Genomic DNA, 17,845 nt, shown 5'->3' with positions numbered 1-17,845 from the left:
CAATCAGCTGCCATTAGGTACGTCACTGTTATGTTGGTATCCCTGATACATTGATTTGTATCACAAACCATGTTACACAAACCTAGCGTAGCCGGTAAACTAGTTGAAAACTGGGATGTTTTTCTTGCCTTGACGCGAGCAGGCGTTATTAAGGGGCACTTTCCTTTGTATCACAAACCATATTGAAGATAGCAACGGTCGTATTTAGCTCTTGTTTGCATCAGTGATACCAACATAACAGTGCGTTCCTAATGGCGTCGCGTTGTCGCCACATCGATTCGCGAAGTGAATTTTGGTTTTATGCAATTGAAAATCAAAATGCATAATTTTCCGCCGCCCGAAATGCAAAAAGTGTTATTTTATAGTAATTAAGGCGAATATAAAGTTTTTTTCTAAAAATTATTCGTAATAAGCGTGTCAGGCCCTATCCAAAATTTACCCTATTTTTATACTTTCATATAATCATTAAAATTGATTTGGAGGATTTTGGCAGATTCTCTATTTTTCATCTCAATTATTTGTACCTATATTTTGTTAACTCGTATATTTTTGTATATTTTTTTATAACCTATATTTATCATTTAAGATATAAGATCTGTATAATTTATTATCTGTAAAAGCCCTATGGTCGTTTAAATAAATAAATAAAACTAACCTTACCTACGTAACATATTTATTCTTATGTTTTTGTTCCACCACTTGTTAAATGTTTGTTGAATTGTCATTTTGATAAGTTATCCTGTCACCGCAGAAACAATGGGTATCATTTACAATGTGCGAACAGTGAAATTCATGATTTTTTTACTCACCCCAGAACTTCCAGTTTCTGATATCTCGTCTTGATCTTTTATGAAAATAATATCATTATAATACCATAATTTTGGTTCCGGAATTTCATCGCTAAATGCACCCGATAGTAATTTTTGCTCCATCTTTTGACACTCTTTATTAAAATTTGTACGTAAAATATTAATTTTCTTTTTCAATTGATCTTCACTGTAATCAGGCTTGTATTTTTTTAAAACACCAAGCATTTTTTGTAAAGCGGCACTTCTTTTATTTTTGTTAGCGTAATGTATTGATTTCACTCTCCATAACTCTGGACAATCGCGATATAATGCAATTACAAGTAAAACAAAATCTCGCTCCGAGATGGAACAGAATTCCGGAGGGCTAGATACGTCCGTCATGTTTGCCGTCTGACGAGCAACTGAACCGAACGAACGATTGACAATCGCAAGATGAAACGATCAATCGGCTGTCTCTTTTCAATGCGCTCAATCAATATAACTCACTACTTCCCCCCAGACAGAAGTAGCAAATAGTAATTGCCTCTGTAAACGATCAATTGAACACATCAATGAGAATCATTGACGTAAATTAACTCAACTACAGTACAAGAGTAAGTGTAACACCACCATACTTGTTAATAATTTATATGAATTGATTGCATGGAGAAAATAATATTTGAAATTAGAACAAAGTTATTTATCTTTTTTACTTCTACCATAATTTAGAATCGGTTCCATGATAACTCAACACAGTGACTATTCAACACACCTTTAAAGTGATATAAAGTCAAAACGACGAAAAAAAAAATTTTTAAACCTAACCTAACCTACTTAACCCAGTTAATAAAGTTTTTGTTTCATCACTTTCCATGACTTTATATAACTTTTTAAAGATGTGATGAATTATGATTTTGATGATTTATCCGGTCACCTTTAGAATCACCTCCCGAAGTTTATGCACTTTACCCCCGAACACCCTGTACTAAACTAGGGTAGACCAGTGAAAAATCACAGAATATAATAAAAAAAATAATAAATATTAAATTTAATAAAAAAATTAAAATAAAATTGCCATTTCCGAGATTCGAACCCCTTTATAAACTTATTGGAAGGCAAGTATGTTGATAGTTACACCGCCAACTGTTGAAAGGCGGCATAAATTCATTATATGAACTAAAAATAAGGATTAGGTATTTTTATATTTCAGAATGTTACGAACTCACCACAACCGAAATGTCAGTATCGAATAAATCCTTATTGAGAAATTTAACCTGCCTATCTTCAACATCGTTTACGGACGAACTGAAAGTAAAAAATAATATTATATTTCTACTGTAAAAAATAAATACGATCAGGTATAATTATTTTTTTTATGGTAATGCATTTTGTTTCGCCTATCCTGTGTTCTTTCTGACTTTTTGAAATTGGACCTCCTCTTTTTCCGGTGCATGCTGGGTGGCTTACCATGTGTCCATTTTCGCCCTAAAACACAATTATGACAATCAATAATGTATGGATGATCTGCAGTCTCTCGTGTCTAGGATGAACGAAGTATGCATGAAGAATGAGTTAATGATGAATGTAAGTAAGTCTAAAGTATTGGTGTTTGAAAGAGAGAGTACGAAAACAGTGTGCAATATAGCTGTGAATGAGGAATACTTGGAGCAGGTGGATGAGTTTGTGTATTTAGGAAGCTTGTTCTAGAGAGATGGGAAGGCTGACAGAGATATTGAAAGAAGAGTAAGAAGTAACTCCATTAATGGAGGACTGAACGCAGTTGGCGCTAACAAAAAATTGTCCAAAGAAGCGAAGTTAGCAGTCCACAATGGAGTGCTGGTACCTACCTTGATGTATGGAAGTGAGGCATGGAACTGGTAAAGAAAGGATGAAAGTAGATTGAACGATGTTGAAATGAGATCCCTGAGGCGTATGTGTGGTAAAACCATGTATGATCGTGTGAGGAATGTGGAGTTCCGCAAAGAGTGCAAGGCTGATGTAAGCGTAATGAGTAAGATCAAGAAAGGGACGCTTAGATGGTTTGTGCATGTAGAGCGAATTAGCAAAGAAAGGAGTGTAAGGAAAATATATGATGCGAATGCGAATGGTAGCAGAAGTCGGGGACGCCCGAGGAAGACATGGCACGACCAAGTGAATCAGATACTTGAGTCAAGCCATGTCAAGAGTCAGAACAATAGAAGAGTATATATGAGACGATGTATGAATGTGAATGAGGCAAGGAGTGTGTGCCAAGACCTAGTTGTTTAGCGGTCCGTCCTCTCTGCCTGCCCCTGCAGAGAAACGGCGTGATGATTAGTTAGTTAGTTAATAACGTATGTACCCTAATAAACGTTTGATTAATTACAAACTGGGTATTGAGTTTAAAATAATATTATCCATAAACATAAACAGGGCCTCGAGATGAATAGCAATTGCGAATGTAGAATTCTACGAAAGAAGAAACACACACACAGGAACACCCATGTAGACTGTTAGTGTTGATGTATTACGATTGACGTAGTTATACATACAAGCATACATTTATTTGTCGGGCGATTCTGTTCCAGACCGCCTGCCCCAGCCCCGGCCCCCGGCCCACGACCCACGGCTTACCTACTCTAGACACCCGACACGCAAAAGAATGAAAGTATTTGTTTGGCCGGTTAGCGTCCATCCCCCCGGCCCGCGATGGCTTACCTCATGCCCGCTTGGTACGAATGAGAAAAAGGCCAAATTGAATGTAATATTCAATAAAAAATTTCGTTGGACTAAATTTGGGTTTTTTTTACTTAATTTTTAACAAAATTCTTTTTTGAAGAATTTTTTTACAAATAATGTTTTCATATTCTTGAGACAGGATGTGTAAGATTTTATTTTCAGAACTGTCTTCGATTTAGTCACAAAAAAATATCAAAGATAACTCCAAAAATCATGAAAAAATCGTCATCTTTTCTGGGCTATATTTTATAATTCAAAAAACTAGGTTAAATAGGTTACATAGGTATGTAACCTATTTGACCTAGTTTAAAAATCGAACTCACAGACGTAGGTACTTTCGACATTTTGAGTAAAATACATATAAATCAGTTTAATTTGGTATTTTAGCCATAAATCTAAATTTAAATTTGTATGGAAAAGTCCGCGCAGCCGTTCCTCTTAATTATATTTCTGATATTGTTGCGTAAGTTGCACCACTTCTTTTCATTATGCATTATGCTGTTTACACGGTGTTCGGAAAAACATGACACAAACTGAAAACTAGTTAAAATTTTAAGTCGATTTTTTGTGGTACGTCTTTTTGGATTAGAGCTTGCGTTTTCGAGGAAATCGAGTCCTTAACCCATAAGATTTCAAAAAACAAAAGTTTCCAAAAAAAATCGATTAAGTTAAGAAAGTGTTAAGAAATGTACGTAAATTATTATCGTTTAATTTTAATTTGGTGAATAACTGTATTTTTAAGATCTTTCTGAACAAAATACCATTTTACTGACTGCCTTCAATGCACTTTTTCATACTTCCTTGAAATTGATCAAACGGTATTAAATATCGAAATTTTCTCCGACTATAGGGTAATCTAGACTATAATTGCCCGCAACTAGTGATTGCCCACTCCATAGACATATGAATATTAGTAGACCTGCCCTAAGTGATTAAAAGCGTATTATCCCCACTCCCCATACCGGTTCCATTGAGCCGGCTGGGCTCGCGTACGGCCTCAAGTGATATTTGAAAACGTGACGTCATCATTCTTGTGCGAACTATGGTCGAGGCATCATCGGTTCATTTTACGAAATAACACGGCAAAATGTTTACTTGTACTATGAAAACTGGTAAAAATAGATGCGAAAAAAGAGAATAAACCCAATTTTCGTATTACATTCCATATATAAGCATTATTTTATTTTATTTTAAGCATATTCACATCGTATAATATGAATCAGTTGTTACTATCACATCGAGAAACGTCTGGCCGCGAAACACAAAGCTGGTTGGTTGCTGGGAAGTAAATTATGAACATTTATAAAAGTGTCTTAACTAAATACTCTGAAACTAACTACGACTCTGAATATAGAAGCTGCCTTACTTTGCCGAATTTGGACTTCGCAAATTTGTTCATAACGTGGCGAGTAATTTGCGCTCCCATGTAAAAATGTCTATTCATTCAAAGCAGATTTTACTTTTAAGAAGTAAATTGTGATATTATAATGCGAGATGCCTATTTACTGTCAGATTGATTTATTGACGAATCACAGTCATCTTCACTCCCTTCGTTCTTCAACAGTTGATTTTACCCCTCGCCTTTATCTTCTCGTCTATTAATTCCTATGTCTGTGGCCCACTCTCATTTTGATAGACCTTTTCTCACCAACGTATTTAAATATTTCACCGAAATCTTAACAGATGTTAACAAATATTCAAACAAACAAATCTTAACAAATATTCCTACTGACGAAGTATTTCTTATTATCTTAATGATTTACAAATTATTATTGATAACATAACAAAATATATAAGTGTGTACCATTTTTAGGTTGTTTTTCTAATGATTTTATCAAATCATTTATGTGGGCAATCAGTGTCCTTGTTGTGGGAATTACTACGAACAAATGGGCAATAACTATTACAATATATTATAACGGTATTACAATGGAAGATGCTCTGAGGAACTAGCGTCATTGATCCCTTCGGCACCGGTGCGTAGTCGGGATACACGCCAAACGCGCGCCCAACATTTGTACACAGTTGACATTTGTCACATGAGAACGGGTCGTTTCTACGATTCGTCCTTAAGTTCAACAGCTCGGCTGTGGAACGAACTGCCGGCCTCTGTGTTTCCTCCCTCCTACAACATGGGACTCTTCAAGACCCAAGTTCACTCCTTCCTCTCCTCAAAAAGACCCTCCACACAGCATCCCCAAAGATGACATAGGCCCTGAGGGAAATTATTTTCTTCAGGGCCTCCTGTGTGGAGTTGATATAAAAAATAAAATAAAATAACTGTACATTTAGCCGTATTTTTCGGTTAATTGAATTTTTTTTAAATTTGGTTACGGTGAAATATAATCTATGGAAGCATTTGATAAGTAATTAATTATTAAGTATACATATTTATATATAATTACTATACATTTTTTTATATTGCCGATTTTGTGAAAAAATAACCTCAAAGGCGTAGATATTGTTATGTAATATGCTGGTTAGGACCAAAACTATATCAAATCAATTTTCACACAAGATTTCCTTAAGCGGGCAATAATTACCTGTTTTTTCTCTAATAATTATAATCAGTCGTTTTCATTTGTCTGTCTGGGGTCTAGGAGTCAAACAGTTTTACTTAAATTAGCGACAACCGAATCGGTACAGATCTCATTTCTAAGGTCATAATATAATTATTAAATAATATTTTGACTCACCTCTAGACTATCTGTACTTGAAGTTGAATCCAGGGACTCTTCTTGATCTTTCAAAAATATAAGTTCATTGTAATACCATAGTTTTGGTTTATAAACTTGATCAGCAGATGCACCAGATGCCAGAGATGCTTCAACTTTTTTAAATTCTTTTCTGAAAGAACTACGTATATTATTTATTTTCTTCGTAATTGTATCACGATTAGCTGTTGCATCAAACGTCAAAACTTTATTCAAAAGAAGCTCATAACCATCGTTCCGCTTTTCTTTATTATAGTAGTCTTTTGATTTTATTAACCACAATGACTCAAGTGTTTTAAATAACTCAATGAATTCTGATAAAAAACCTTTGGACCATGTAGCCATTTTGTAAAATTCATACAACCGGATGGAAACCGTCACGCGCAAGTACTACAAGGTTACTGCTCGAGCAGCGACTGAACGGATTGGCCACAAACAATCCGGTCAGGCAGATCTAATTGAATCGCTTCAGTCGCTCCGGCCGCAGCCGCCGCACTGTGCTGCGGTCCGGAAAGGTTAGAAACAAAATTATTATTTTTTTAAATGTCACATAAATAAAAAACATTCCTACGCATTGAATTCCTAAATGCATTGATCTAATTAGCAACAAAAAATCCCAGAAATAATTACATGTAACGATGAACAAGGTCAGTAGACATGATGTATTATTTAATAGGACAAGTGCAATATCAACACAAAGCTCAGAGTTTAAGCATCAGTAGTAAATATCTAGTTTGTTTGTGTTTATTTCGAGTGTGAGAGCTACTAACTACTATCCAACGTATTTTGGGAATTTTTGTTTTTGCTTTAAATAAAAAAAAACGCGATATTAAATCATAAAAATCGTCATGTTTTAAAACCAATGGTTTCTTCGTCTAGATAAACGTATAATTAAAATTAACAAAATAAGAATAAACAGACAAGTATAGATAAATAGGTACACAAATATTACAATGATATTTATTAGGCAGTTTTTCAAAACAAATTTATTAGGAGAAAAAATATAAAATTTCATTTTTATAATTATTTACTTTTGTGTCCATATTTTTATTCAAAGTTGTGCCCCATAAAAATGTGCTTGTATTTATGGGGAGTGTTATTAATTCAGTTATAAAAAGTTTAATTGTTTTTTTTAAATATTTATTTATTATAATTAAGATTTTTTTACTTGATTTATGTATGATTATTATAATTTTGTCAAGTTCAATGATATTTTGTCTTTCTATTTATTTTTGTGCAATTGTTTTAAACAGTCGTTTCCTGCACTATTTGCGTATACAATTTCGTAAATATATTTTTAAATATATGTATGTAACAGCCTTAATAGGCGTGAAATAAATAAATAAATTATATTTATTCGAACAAGGCCACCTGCGTTGAATACAAATTCAGATATATTATGAACGATCAGTCACATTTTTAACAGTATAGTGATAAAAAAACCGTTCTCATTTTTCTCCGTGTGTGATTTTTTTTGCCGATAAGCAGCATGCATTTCGCACCCAAACTACAAGAATATTCATTATTTGGGCGAATATGTTCCATTATTTTTTTAATTTTGTCCCTAGCCTTGAATGGGACCGCAGCACTGTGCGCCGTATACGCAGACCTCGAGTTGAAAATTCTCACATATGGTGCAGATTTCCATCGGTTCAGTCGAAACCATTCATATATTATATATGGAGAATAAGGTTCATAGTTCAGTATTTAGCTTATATATTCAGTGGCTATCAGTCTGAGTGTTGTTATGACGATTTGTCAAAATTAATGAAAGTATTTACAATTTTTGCCAATTGGACGAACAAAAAAAGTTACTGAATGAAACACTTTGTTTTTACACTAATTTAACTAACTTTACTCACCAATCGACTTCGCTTTAAGCTTCTTCATTCTAAAAATTTGTACTAAACAAAAATAAGAAGTTCGGACATATGAGGGAGACAGAATATAAAACAGAACAATGGATAGTGAGACAGAGATAAGCGATTCATGATTACGCGATTTTGCTCGATTCTGGGCACCCATCTTGCACACAACTTCTTGTAGCCAAGTTCTTTCCGACACAATATCACCTATATCAGGGAGACTTCGATAAATGTCAAGAAATTCTTCGTGTAGGTCGTCAAGCGTCACGCGGCGGTCATTTCGCACTTGTTCTTCAATTTTTTGCACAAGTTCGTCAGAAATCACTGATGGTCTCCGACTCCTTGCCTCGTCATGAGTATCAGTACGGCCTTCTTTGAACAACCTAACCCACTTCGTGACATGTTGTCGACACATCACATCACTCCCATAAACTTCCACGAATATCCGATGGATATTCGCGGCAGTATTGTTTTGCAAAGTCAAAAAACGGACGGGAGTTCTCTCCATCGGAAGAATTTACTGTGACTGAAAAAAAAGGCTGACAAACACGCGGGATCAAAAAAACTGGCCGTTAGGATATTATTATATTATTGCCCTACATGCCATGTGCGCCAACTTCGAAACAAAAAATCACCCGACCTCAAGAGCCCTTGTAACCTTACTTTCTGGATGACCCTCATATAACAGAATGGGACAAAATTGTATACAAAAGAAACACACAGAACACCAAGATAGGAAGGGATTAAGAGGTGGCGGGGATTTTTTAGTATTTTTACTGGATTTTTTTTACTCTTTTTCATTGTTCTTTTTTTTTAACTCTATTTCCCTCTTTGTGTGTATACTATATGCCCACACTGTGTATTTTTATTTAGTTGAAATTTTTACCCTGATAAATAAGGCTTGAAGCAAACGAAACTGTTTGCTGAATTTTTTTTTAATAAATTAGTTGTTAAAAACAAAGTATTTGTTTCAATAAATCAAATTGATTTCTTACTACGAAAATACAAACATATAAAAAAGTACTTACTTGCGTGTCTTTTGTCAAGGGGATATTTTTTGATATTTCCTTCGATATCTTAAGTAAGGTGCACTGTTTTGGGTGCTTCATCTGCACGTGGTTCCACAGCGCCGAGGTTCCAGCATGTTTTCCTTCCCCTCCCCTCGAAATCTTCACTTTACAAAACGAACACAAGGCGTAGCGAGGGTCGGTGTCACAAACACTGAAATATTTCCAGAGGGGAGACTTCTTGTTACCAGCTGATGCCATTTCACTTCACTCACGATAAAATTTCAATATAATTATTATTATTCACCAAACACAGCTAAAGACAATAATTACAAGCGAAAGTTACGATCCTGAATAGTTATCTTGAACCTTTAGGTTATGTTACGATAGGTAGAACATATTTCATTACAACAATGAATTCAAGAAAATGATAACATTAAAATGGAATAATATGTTTGTAAGAAATATACAGCACGTGTTTGTCAATTCGTGACCATGGCTACGAAGAATACCTTAGTAAGGGTGTCAAAAAATTCAAATTATATCGTAAAACCGTGGGACTTTTATAAAACACAGTTCATCCACAGTTGAAGGGTTATCCACTATTTACGGCACACCCTGTATGTATATTTGGTAAAATTTCAGAAACTCAACGAATATTTTTTTGAAAAATAACTCTTTTGTTTGAGTTAATTACTGTAAAAGAAAACTATTTAGGTTGGTGGAGATACACATAATGGGTTATTGTGTTCTTAGTTAGGATTATTTAACAATATGTGCGTATTTAGATTAAAAGAGAACTTAGGGCAAAAGTCAAGGTCATACATACAATAAAAAAAACATGACGTCGAACTGTCAAAACTATAATTAAATTGAATCAAAGTTTTATTAAAAAAAATATATTCAAAGATTGTCCAGCGATTCTGAAAATTTATCGTATATTTCAAGTGTATATCATTAACAAAAAAGAGTAGGTATATTTTACCAAGGATTAGTAAATAAATACTATGTACTAAATAGTAACATAGTAACGCATTACCAACTAATTCGACGACCGAACAAAGCGAACGAAGTCGCGCAACTGATCGTCAAATGATGCCGTGCACTTTCTTATCAATTCAATTCAAGCTTAGTAATGGCCGGATATCCGGCAGCCGAATATTCGGCCATCCGGTCAAGGCATACGCCGGATATCCGGTATCCGGCAAATTTACCACCAGTTGCATATCTAATTTAAATACCTGCAAACAAATATTGTTGCAATCATACTGAGTTTGTGGTGTTCATTGCCAAATAGGTAGATAAAATATGTACATATAATTATAGCATTAATTGTATACGCGGATAGTTACACGAATATATTCTTAATAGCAATGTAATATTTATTTATTTATTTTCTTTATTTATTGGACAATTGGCGCTTTACAGTTTATGAAGGAATTACAATAATATAAATATTACAAAAATAAAGTGAAATTAGGTTAAATAAAATGAAGTACATTAACAGGTGACACGAAGATAGAAGATGGAGACTCTGCAGCAATAATCCTAGGTGATGAGGAAACTGGACCAGCTGCTGCAGCGAAAGAGTCCACCGCGTCCACCAACAGTGTCAGCACGAGGTCCGTCCAGGTATGTGTCTGCTGCTAATAAAGCGCTGACACAATATCCTTACATAGATAACAGACCCTAGCAGCACCGCTGTGACGTTCGGCAATTCCATCATTCATCTCCATGTAATCTTGTTCCTGGTGATTGTGTTAGTGGTGCATTGTGCCCGAAATAAAAGGCGACGGTCGGGATATTTAGTTTTTTTTTTTTCTCTTATGTTTCTGCACAAGAGTTCCAGCTGCCCGGAGCTAGTGCGACAATTGTAGGCATCCCCAACCCGGGGTATATTTTTCGGTTGAAGGAAGCACGAAGAAAAGGACATGCGGGGAAGAGGAGAGTTGAGAAGTACCTACCTGTTTAGCCGTTTTCTGCCAGATTTCGATTCTTAAAGCCAAATAATAACCAGAAATCTGAATCCCAGATTTCTTCGAAAGACGGCTCTCACAATCGGTCAATTTTAGAACGAGATAGCTATACCGTATTCGTTCTACTGAAAGCCGCAAGTAGCGATGTTCTACAGTATGGTTCAGACAATATTAAAAATGAATTCTCGGTTCCAGCATTTTCAGGGAATAAGTTGTTACTTGTGACCTTGACATCTAAGTGAGTATGAAATAAAGAAAATAAGACAAATATAGCACAAATAATTAGATAAGAAACTCACAATCGATCTTATTTGATCGAAATTTGCCATACTGATATTTTATTCTTAATTCTACAGAATAAAGCAAAATTTGTAAAAAAAAAAATATTTACGAGTTTCCCGACACCATGTACACAAAAAATGTTGTAGGCGTGTAACTCACGCAATGTCGGGTACTAATACTAGCATATTGTTCACAATTACTGCGGTATTTACGGTTAAATCGGACACCGTAATTGTACTACAAATTTCCCGACACCGTATATACAAGGTAATGTTGTATGCGTTTAACTCACGCAACGCCGGGTATTAATGACTCTCCGGTCACAATAATATCGACTATTCCTATTATATTGGAGGTATTACATATAAACATAATAATATTATAACATAAATTACACGCATTACAATTATAGACATTATTTGCTTCACAATGACAATAATTCATTGTTAGTTGATTCTTTTCCCTGTAAATTAAAAAAAAACACACACACACAAAATAATCACCAAATATATTATCTGAAGTAATCTGTCTGAATATTGATTCGTTCAGACAACCCTATACCATATAAGGTACATGCAAGATATATGGACAATTAAATAAATTAACCAACCTTTGTTTTTTCAAAAAGCACCAAGAACAACACAACTACACGCTGCCATATTTCGGCCAGTTTGGGTGCCGCTGGAGACAAATTAGATAAAAATCCGTAAACGCGAAATCGTAAAAATATAACAATTATACACTTTAAAAAATTATTTTTTTATCACATTTATTTATAAGTTTTTCATAATGTCCAAATAAAATAAGTGTGAAAAAATCGGAAATATATCAATTTGTAAGTCCGTAAATAAATAGACAAAATGATGATTTTTTTAGTTGGTGATTTTATTTGAAGTAAAATTAAAATTGTTAAAGGTAACTTTTCTAGATGTTTTGTGGTTTTATAATACTGTATTATTATATGATATGAAATCATATGTTGTCTAGTAAAATATTTCGTTTGAAAATTTTAAAAAATCTGCCCAGCGATCAACGGTATGACGTTGTTGTAATAAAAATAATAGACACTTTTACAAAATTTTAGTAACATACCAATCTTTCGAAAACAATTTATGCTTTTTGTAGAATTTTGCCAAGAATTCGATTTCAAAATGACAAATTATCGATTGTGTCTGGTTATACCGCCTTAGTGGTGGTAATTCGGGGAAGTGTCGAAAATTTACAAAATAAACAGTATCTAAAATATAATTATATAGGGGCCAATATATAGGGGTGAAAGCGGAGATCCATATGCAAAATTCGCCTTACCGAACGATCACTGAGGCGAAGTGCAGCAGCATGTTTCCGGGCAGATCGAGTCGGACTGCGAAGAAAGGCTGGTCGAACGCGTTCAACATTTTCAGGAGTTCGAACTGTTCGTGGAGCTCCTCTTGGTCTTCGTTGATCAGTTCACCACGACTGCGAAGTGATTCAACCCAACGAAGGATGGTGTTCCGAGAGGGAACAGCTCTATTCCGATGAATGTTGAAGTGGCGACGAAACTCGCACTGTACGACGGTGACTGACTCATTATTTTGGACGAAACAATCATAGGCGAAAACGCAGTGCTCCACCGTCCACAGCTCCATGACGACAACTTGGTAAAACAATGCTAGGAACTAACGAGTCAAGCGGCACCCCCCCCCCCCACCTCTCTCATAGACGGATGGGGAGAGTACTACCCATCTCAAAAACGTCCGTCCTCTCTGCCGCACCCTGTATAAATTAAATATTCGCGCAATACCGAACTTATCATGGAAAACATATTTATCGAACACAAGTATGAAATAAGTACGGCGAAAAAGCAATTCAATAATTTTGTAAACTTCTAATAATTTTACAATTTACGATACGAGGTACGAATACGACTTTTTCCATCCCGCGAATCCATCGATGTCAATTCTTCAATTTCCCCATTTAACCACTTACAGACGAGTATCAAGGGATGGAGTAATATGGATTGTGAACTTCAGCGTGTTATAGGTAGTGTTAATATTATTTTTTTTTAATGTAAGTAAATAAATAAATAAAAATTACCAGTATATAATATGGTTCGTTCAGCATAGCGTTGCACTCCTGAAATGTAGACGTCAAACTGTTCCAATGTTCTGTATTGTCATACTCCTGTAATAAGGAAACGATAAATTAATGTATTATCAGGTACATTTAAAAATTTAAATATTATGTGAATACCGCACAAAAGTTCCAATTGCTCCAAACCGTCAGGAGCCAGTGAGACTATGGCATCCCCAATTGGGGTATGTTGTGATGCTGAAAGTATTGGGGCGGGGGAGGAGATGGGGAAGAGGAAGATGGAGGAGTACCTGGCTATTCAGATCTGGTCACCAAACACAACTAAAGCCATTTCAAGCAATGTTTCAATTCTGAATGATTGTCCTACACCAGGGCGATACTGAGAGTATCTTCCACTCTGAAGCGCGCCGCAAGTATACTATATATTATTTTAAATGGATAAATCGTGAAATAAGACAAATTTATCACTTAAAATTTAATTGCGCACGCCGGAATTTGAATCCGCAACCTAGCGGGTGTTAGTCGAAGCCTTACCCCTCGACCAATAAATAAGTGGTGACCGGGTATCTCATCAAAATGACAATTCAACACACCTACAAAAAGAGATATAAAGTCATGATAAGTGATGAAATGAAATTAAAAAAAATGAATCTATATTACTTTTTATAGGAGTTTTGAATTTTCATTTTGATGAAATATTATGGAACCACACCGAGTTTCAGTAGAAAAAACAACCCAAAAATAGCCAAGGTACGAATATGTTGTTTACATACTCGTACGTGTATTATACAGGATTTTCTAATAAGAGGTATTATTTTGATATTCAATCGTAAAAGATCAATGGTTTCATTGCTTATATGGCACGTAGCACCGTCTTGTTGAAATTAAACGTTGTCCAGATCATTACCATCCAATTCCGGCCATAAAAAATCATTGATGATCTCTCGATATCGCAAATTCATACATCATAACTGTTGCTCCGGCCTCATTTTCGAAAAAGTAAGGTCCAATGACTCCGCCGGACCATAAACCGCACCAAACAGTCACACGTTGAGGATGGAGAGGCTTTTCAACAATAACTCTTAGGTTTTCCGATCCCCAGATGCGACAATTTTGCTTGTTGACCAATCCACCGAGGTGGAAATGGGCCTCATCACTCAAAATGATTTGCATTTGATTCTCTCAAGTGAATTTTAATAATTTCAATGCGTTGTTGAAGCGTATATCTTTCCATTTTTATTAATGGCGTAGTTTCTACTTGTCAAATGTCAAAAAACGACAGCTTCAAAAGTAACATCTACCGAAATAGCGGGCGATTCAAAATAACACCTCTTATTGGAAAACCCTGTAGAACCAGCAGACATGCAGCCATGTGGCAGTTTTGATGAACTTCCTTTTTTTAAACATAACACTGCATTATATACCATGTATTTAGATGAATGTATTTATTTAAATACAATTTCACAAAGGGTGCTGAAGAGATGGATCTTATTGGATACATCCAGAAAGCAGGAAGATGAGCCGTTTGTTGCCCCCGCACAACCAATTTCTGACGTTTCATAAAGTGTCTAGTTTACTCTTTAAGTTCCAAATCAAATAAAATTGTTATTTTTGAAGATAATAACGTTAATTATAGGAAATTCCCTCGATAGAAAAAAAGCAAAGTAAACCCCGAAAATTATTAAAAACATGTTTTGTTCCGTTATTTGAGATTTTTACTCTATTTCAGACGAGTCGTGTTTTATTCAATATTTTCACCATTTTCGCTAAATTATTATCGTTTTTTTTTAATATTAGCGCGCTCTCTCTAACATTCGTATTTACATATCTCCATTTCAAACCATCTTTAAACGTTTACTACGGGGCCTTAATGGTATTTTTATTTTTTGGAAAGCAAAGCATTAGTATTCGCCACTGGAATCGTTTTGATTGTTAGTGGTGTCGGATATTTTCTATAGTTTCTTCATAAATTATCAATTTAAAGTCAAATTTTTTACTGTTATTCAGCTTTTTCATGTCGGATAACAAAGATTTTAGGAACAGTAGATAATAATGATTGGATGATTTGTACAGCGCCGTTTTCCTAGGAAAATCACCTCAAGGGCGCTTATTCACGATCGTAATCCTTTTGTAAAGAAATGGTTCTTTCGGTAGTTTTAATTAGAGCGTTTGGAGTCGGAGGTCAGTTGGAGGTAAAAACGTAGAACCTGTTTTTTCGCTTCATGTCACATTAAAAAAAATACACCAGACTTTGTTTTTATAAATTACTAGTAAATAATTTTTTCCGTGAGTTCTTATTTTATGCGCTTCTGGAAAAAAACAGCAGTGTACCCTAACCCAAAAATCAGATTTACTATTCACATATTTCCATGCCCCATATGGAACTCATATCGGGATGGAAAACCTTTACCTAATATAATCATTATGTACACCTATGGTATCATACAGGTTTGCAGATACAATTGTCAAAGAAGATATAATATTCTAGGACGGTACTTAATTGTAAATCAAATATGGAAGTTTTTGTCACAAAATGTAAATATATATATATAAACACGCGTTAACAATAGGTAATAAATACGGTCTGGTCTACCTTTAATCTTTTTAACAATATTTTTAATGTGTATATACGGAAATAAGCACGCCATATTTCCTCATAAAACATAAACAAATAGTCACTTAAAATAATGACAGCTGTCAAGTATTGCGCGACAAACTAGAAAAAAACTGTATAAAATATAGAACAAGTGCTATTTTCCGTGCCACATCCTTATGGAAAGACGACCTGTATGGAATCTGTACGAAAAAAATGTATCGTGTAAAACGTCCAAAATTCTTTGCTTAAATTTGAAATACAGAAATCATCATTATTAAATACGACGCATGGGATAGAACCAAAAGGTACTAAGTTAGTGGATTTCGATCAGTAGTCGATCATGAGCACTGGTACTAGACTAGACTGAAGATAGGGTGTTAAGCACAGACATATGAATATATGTATAGACTAGAAATTAAAGGTGAGGGGTAAAATCAACTGTTGAAGAACGAAGGGGGTAAAGCTGACTGTGATTCGTCAATAAATCAATCTGACAGTATATAGGCATCTCGCATTATAATATCACCATTTAGTTAGTGATACTATTTGATATTATACTACTAGTGATATTATACTACTAGTGATACTATTTTTACTTAAAAGTAAAATCTGCTTTTGAATGAATAGACATTTTTACATGGGAGCGCAAATTACTCGCCACGGTATAAACAAATTTGCGAAGTCCAAATTCGACAAAAAAAAATTCTTCTATTTTCAGAGTCGAATATTTTGTTTACGTATTTAGTTAAGACACTTTTATAAGTGTTCATAATTTACTTCCCAGTAACAACGATGCGCACACTTGAGAATCGCTACATTCGACCAATGTTGGCTCGATGTGATAGTATATGTTTCTACAACTGATTCATATTATACGACGTGAATAAGCTTAAAATGATGCTTACATATGGAATGTAATACGACAATTGGGTTTATTCTCTTTTTCACATATATTTTTACAAGTTTTCATATCACAAGCCACTATTTTGTGGTGTTATTTCATAAAATGCTTTGACCATAGCTCGACGCTAGTTCGAACAAGAATGATGACGTCACATTCTCAAGATTCACGGGAAGCCATACGCGAGCCCAGCCGGCTCCAATGGAACCGGTATGGGAAGTGGGGAATAATACGCTTTTAATCACTTAGGGCAGGTCTACTAATATTCATATGTCTATGGTGTTAAGTGACGTACTTGCCTGTGAAACAGCGCATCGCAAAACTCCAATATCACATTAAACAATTCCGATATTCAAAAATCATAGTACTGTATTTATTTGCAAGAAATCCTTGCATGACTTATTTGTATCGTATAATAAAACTCAAGAATATTTTTGTGTCTTCATAAATTTTTTATTTATTATTTCATATCAGATAGAAATTCATTTCTCTGAATACAAGTAGATATCCTGGAGAAACTACATAGGATAGACAAATATATTTATTAAATATACAAACACATTATTTAAAAACAAAATTTTTACAAACAACAATTAAATTACTAGGAAAATAGTGTCAGCCGGCGCACAGCGGGTGATTTGCATTTTATCCCAGGAATTCCAATGGGTGTAGATCACCCCATACAGTTAGAAATCAGCACCGTATTATTGATGAATTATCAACGCATAATCAGCTTAGAACTTGCAAAATAAATATATTTTTATAAAATGAAATAGTAAACACACCTTTTCAAATACTAGTCGTAATCTTAATGTAGGAACAGCCCATGGATGAAGTATGCGAATTTTCGTTGACGTCTTGAAATCCTTTGCTGTGAAGTGAGTTGAGCAAACTGCACAGTTACCAGTAGGAAACCAATTTTCCG

At 34.7% G+C, this 17,845-nt stretch overlaps 1 protein-coding gene across 1 annotated transcript in view; it reads right to left on the bottom strand.

The window, feature by feature from the left end:
• LOC149415344 (uncharacterized) overlaps positions 1 to 17,845 on the bottom strand; it is a 231,510-nt gene that overhangs the window by 165,297 nt on the left and 48,368 nt on the right. The window contains exon 3 of the mRNA XM_089642201.1: positions 13,427 to 13,513. Coding sequence (XP_089498327.1) covers positions 13,427 to 13,513 — 87 coding nt within the window. The remainder of the gene's footprint in view (positions 1 to 13,426; positions 13,514 to 17,845) is intronic.

This window comes from Hesperophylax consimilis, chromosome 18 (assembly GCF_061612785.1).
Source record: "Hesperophylax consimilis isolate HC1 chromosome 18, BYU_Hcon_1.0, whole genome shotgun sequence".
NCBI lineage: Eukaryota > Metazoa > Arthropoda > Insecta > Trichoptera > Limnephilidae > Hesperophylax > Hesperophylax consimilis.
The sequence above is the reverse complement of the archived record's forward strand: the minus strand, read 5'-3'. Positions and strand labels throughout refer to the sequence as shown.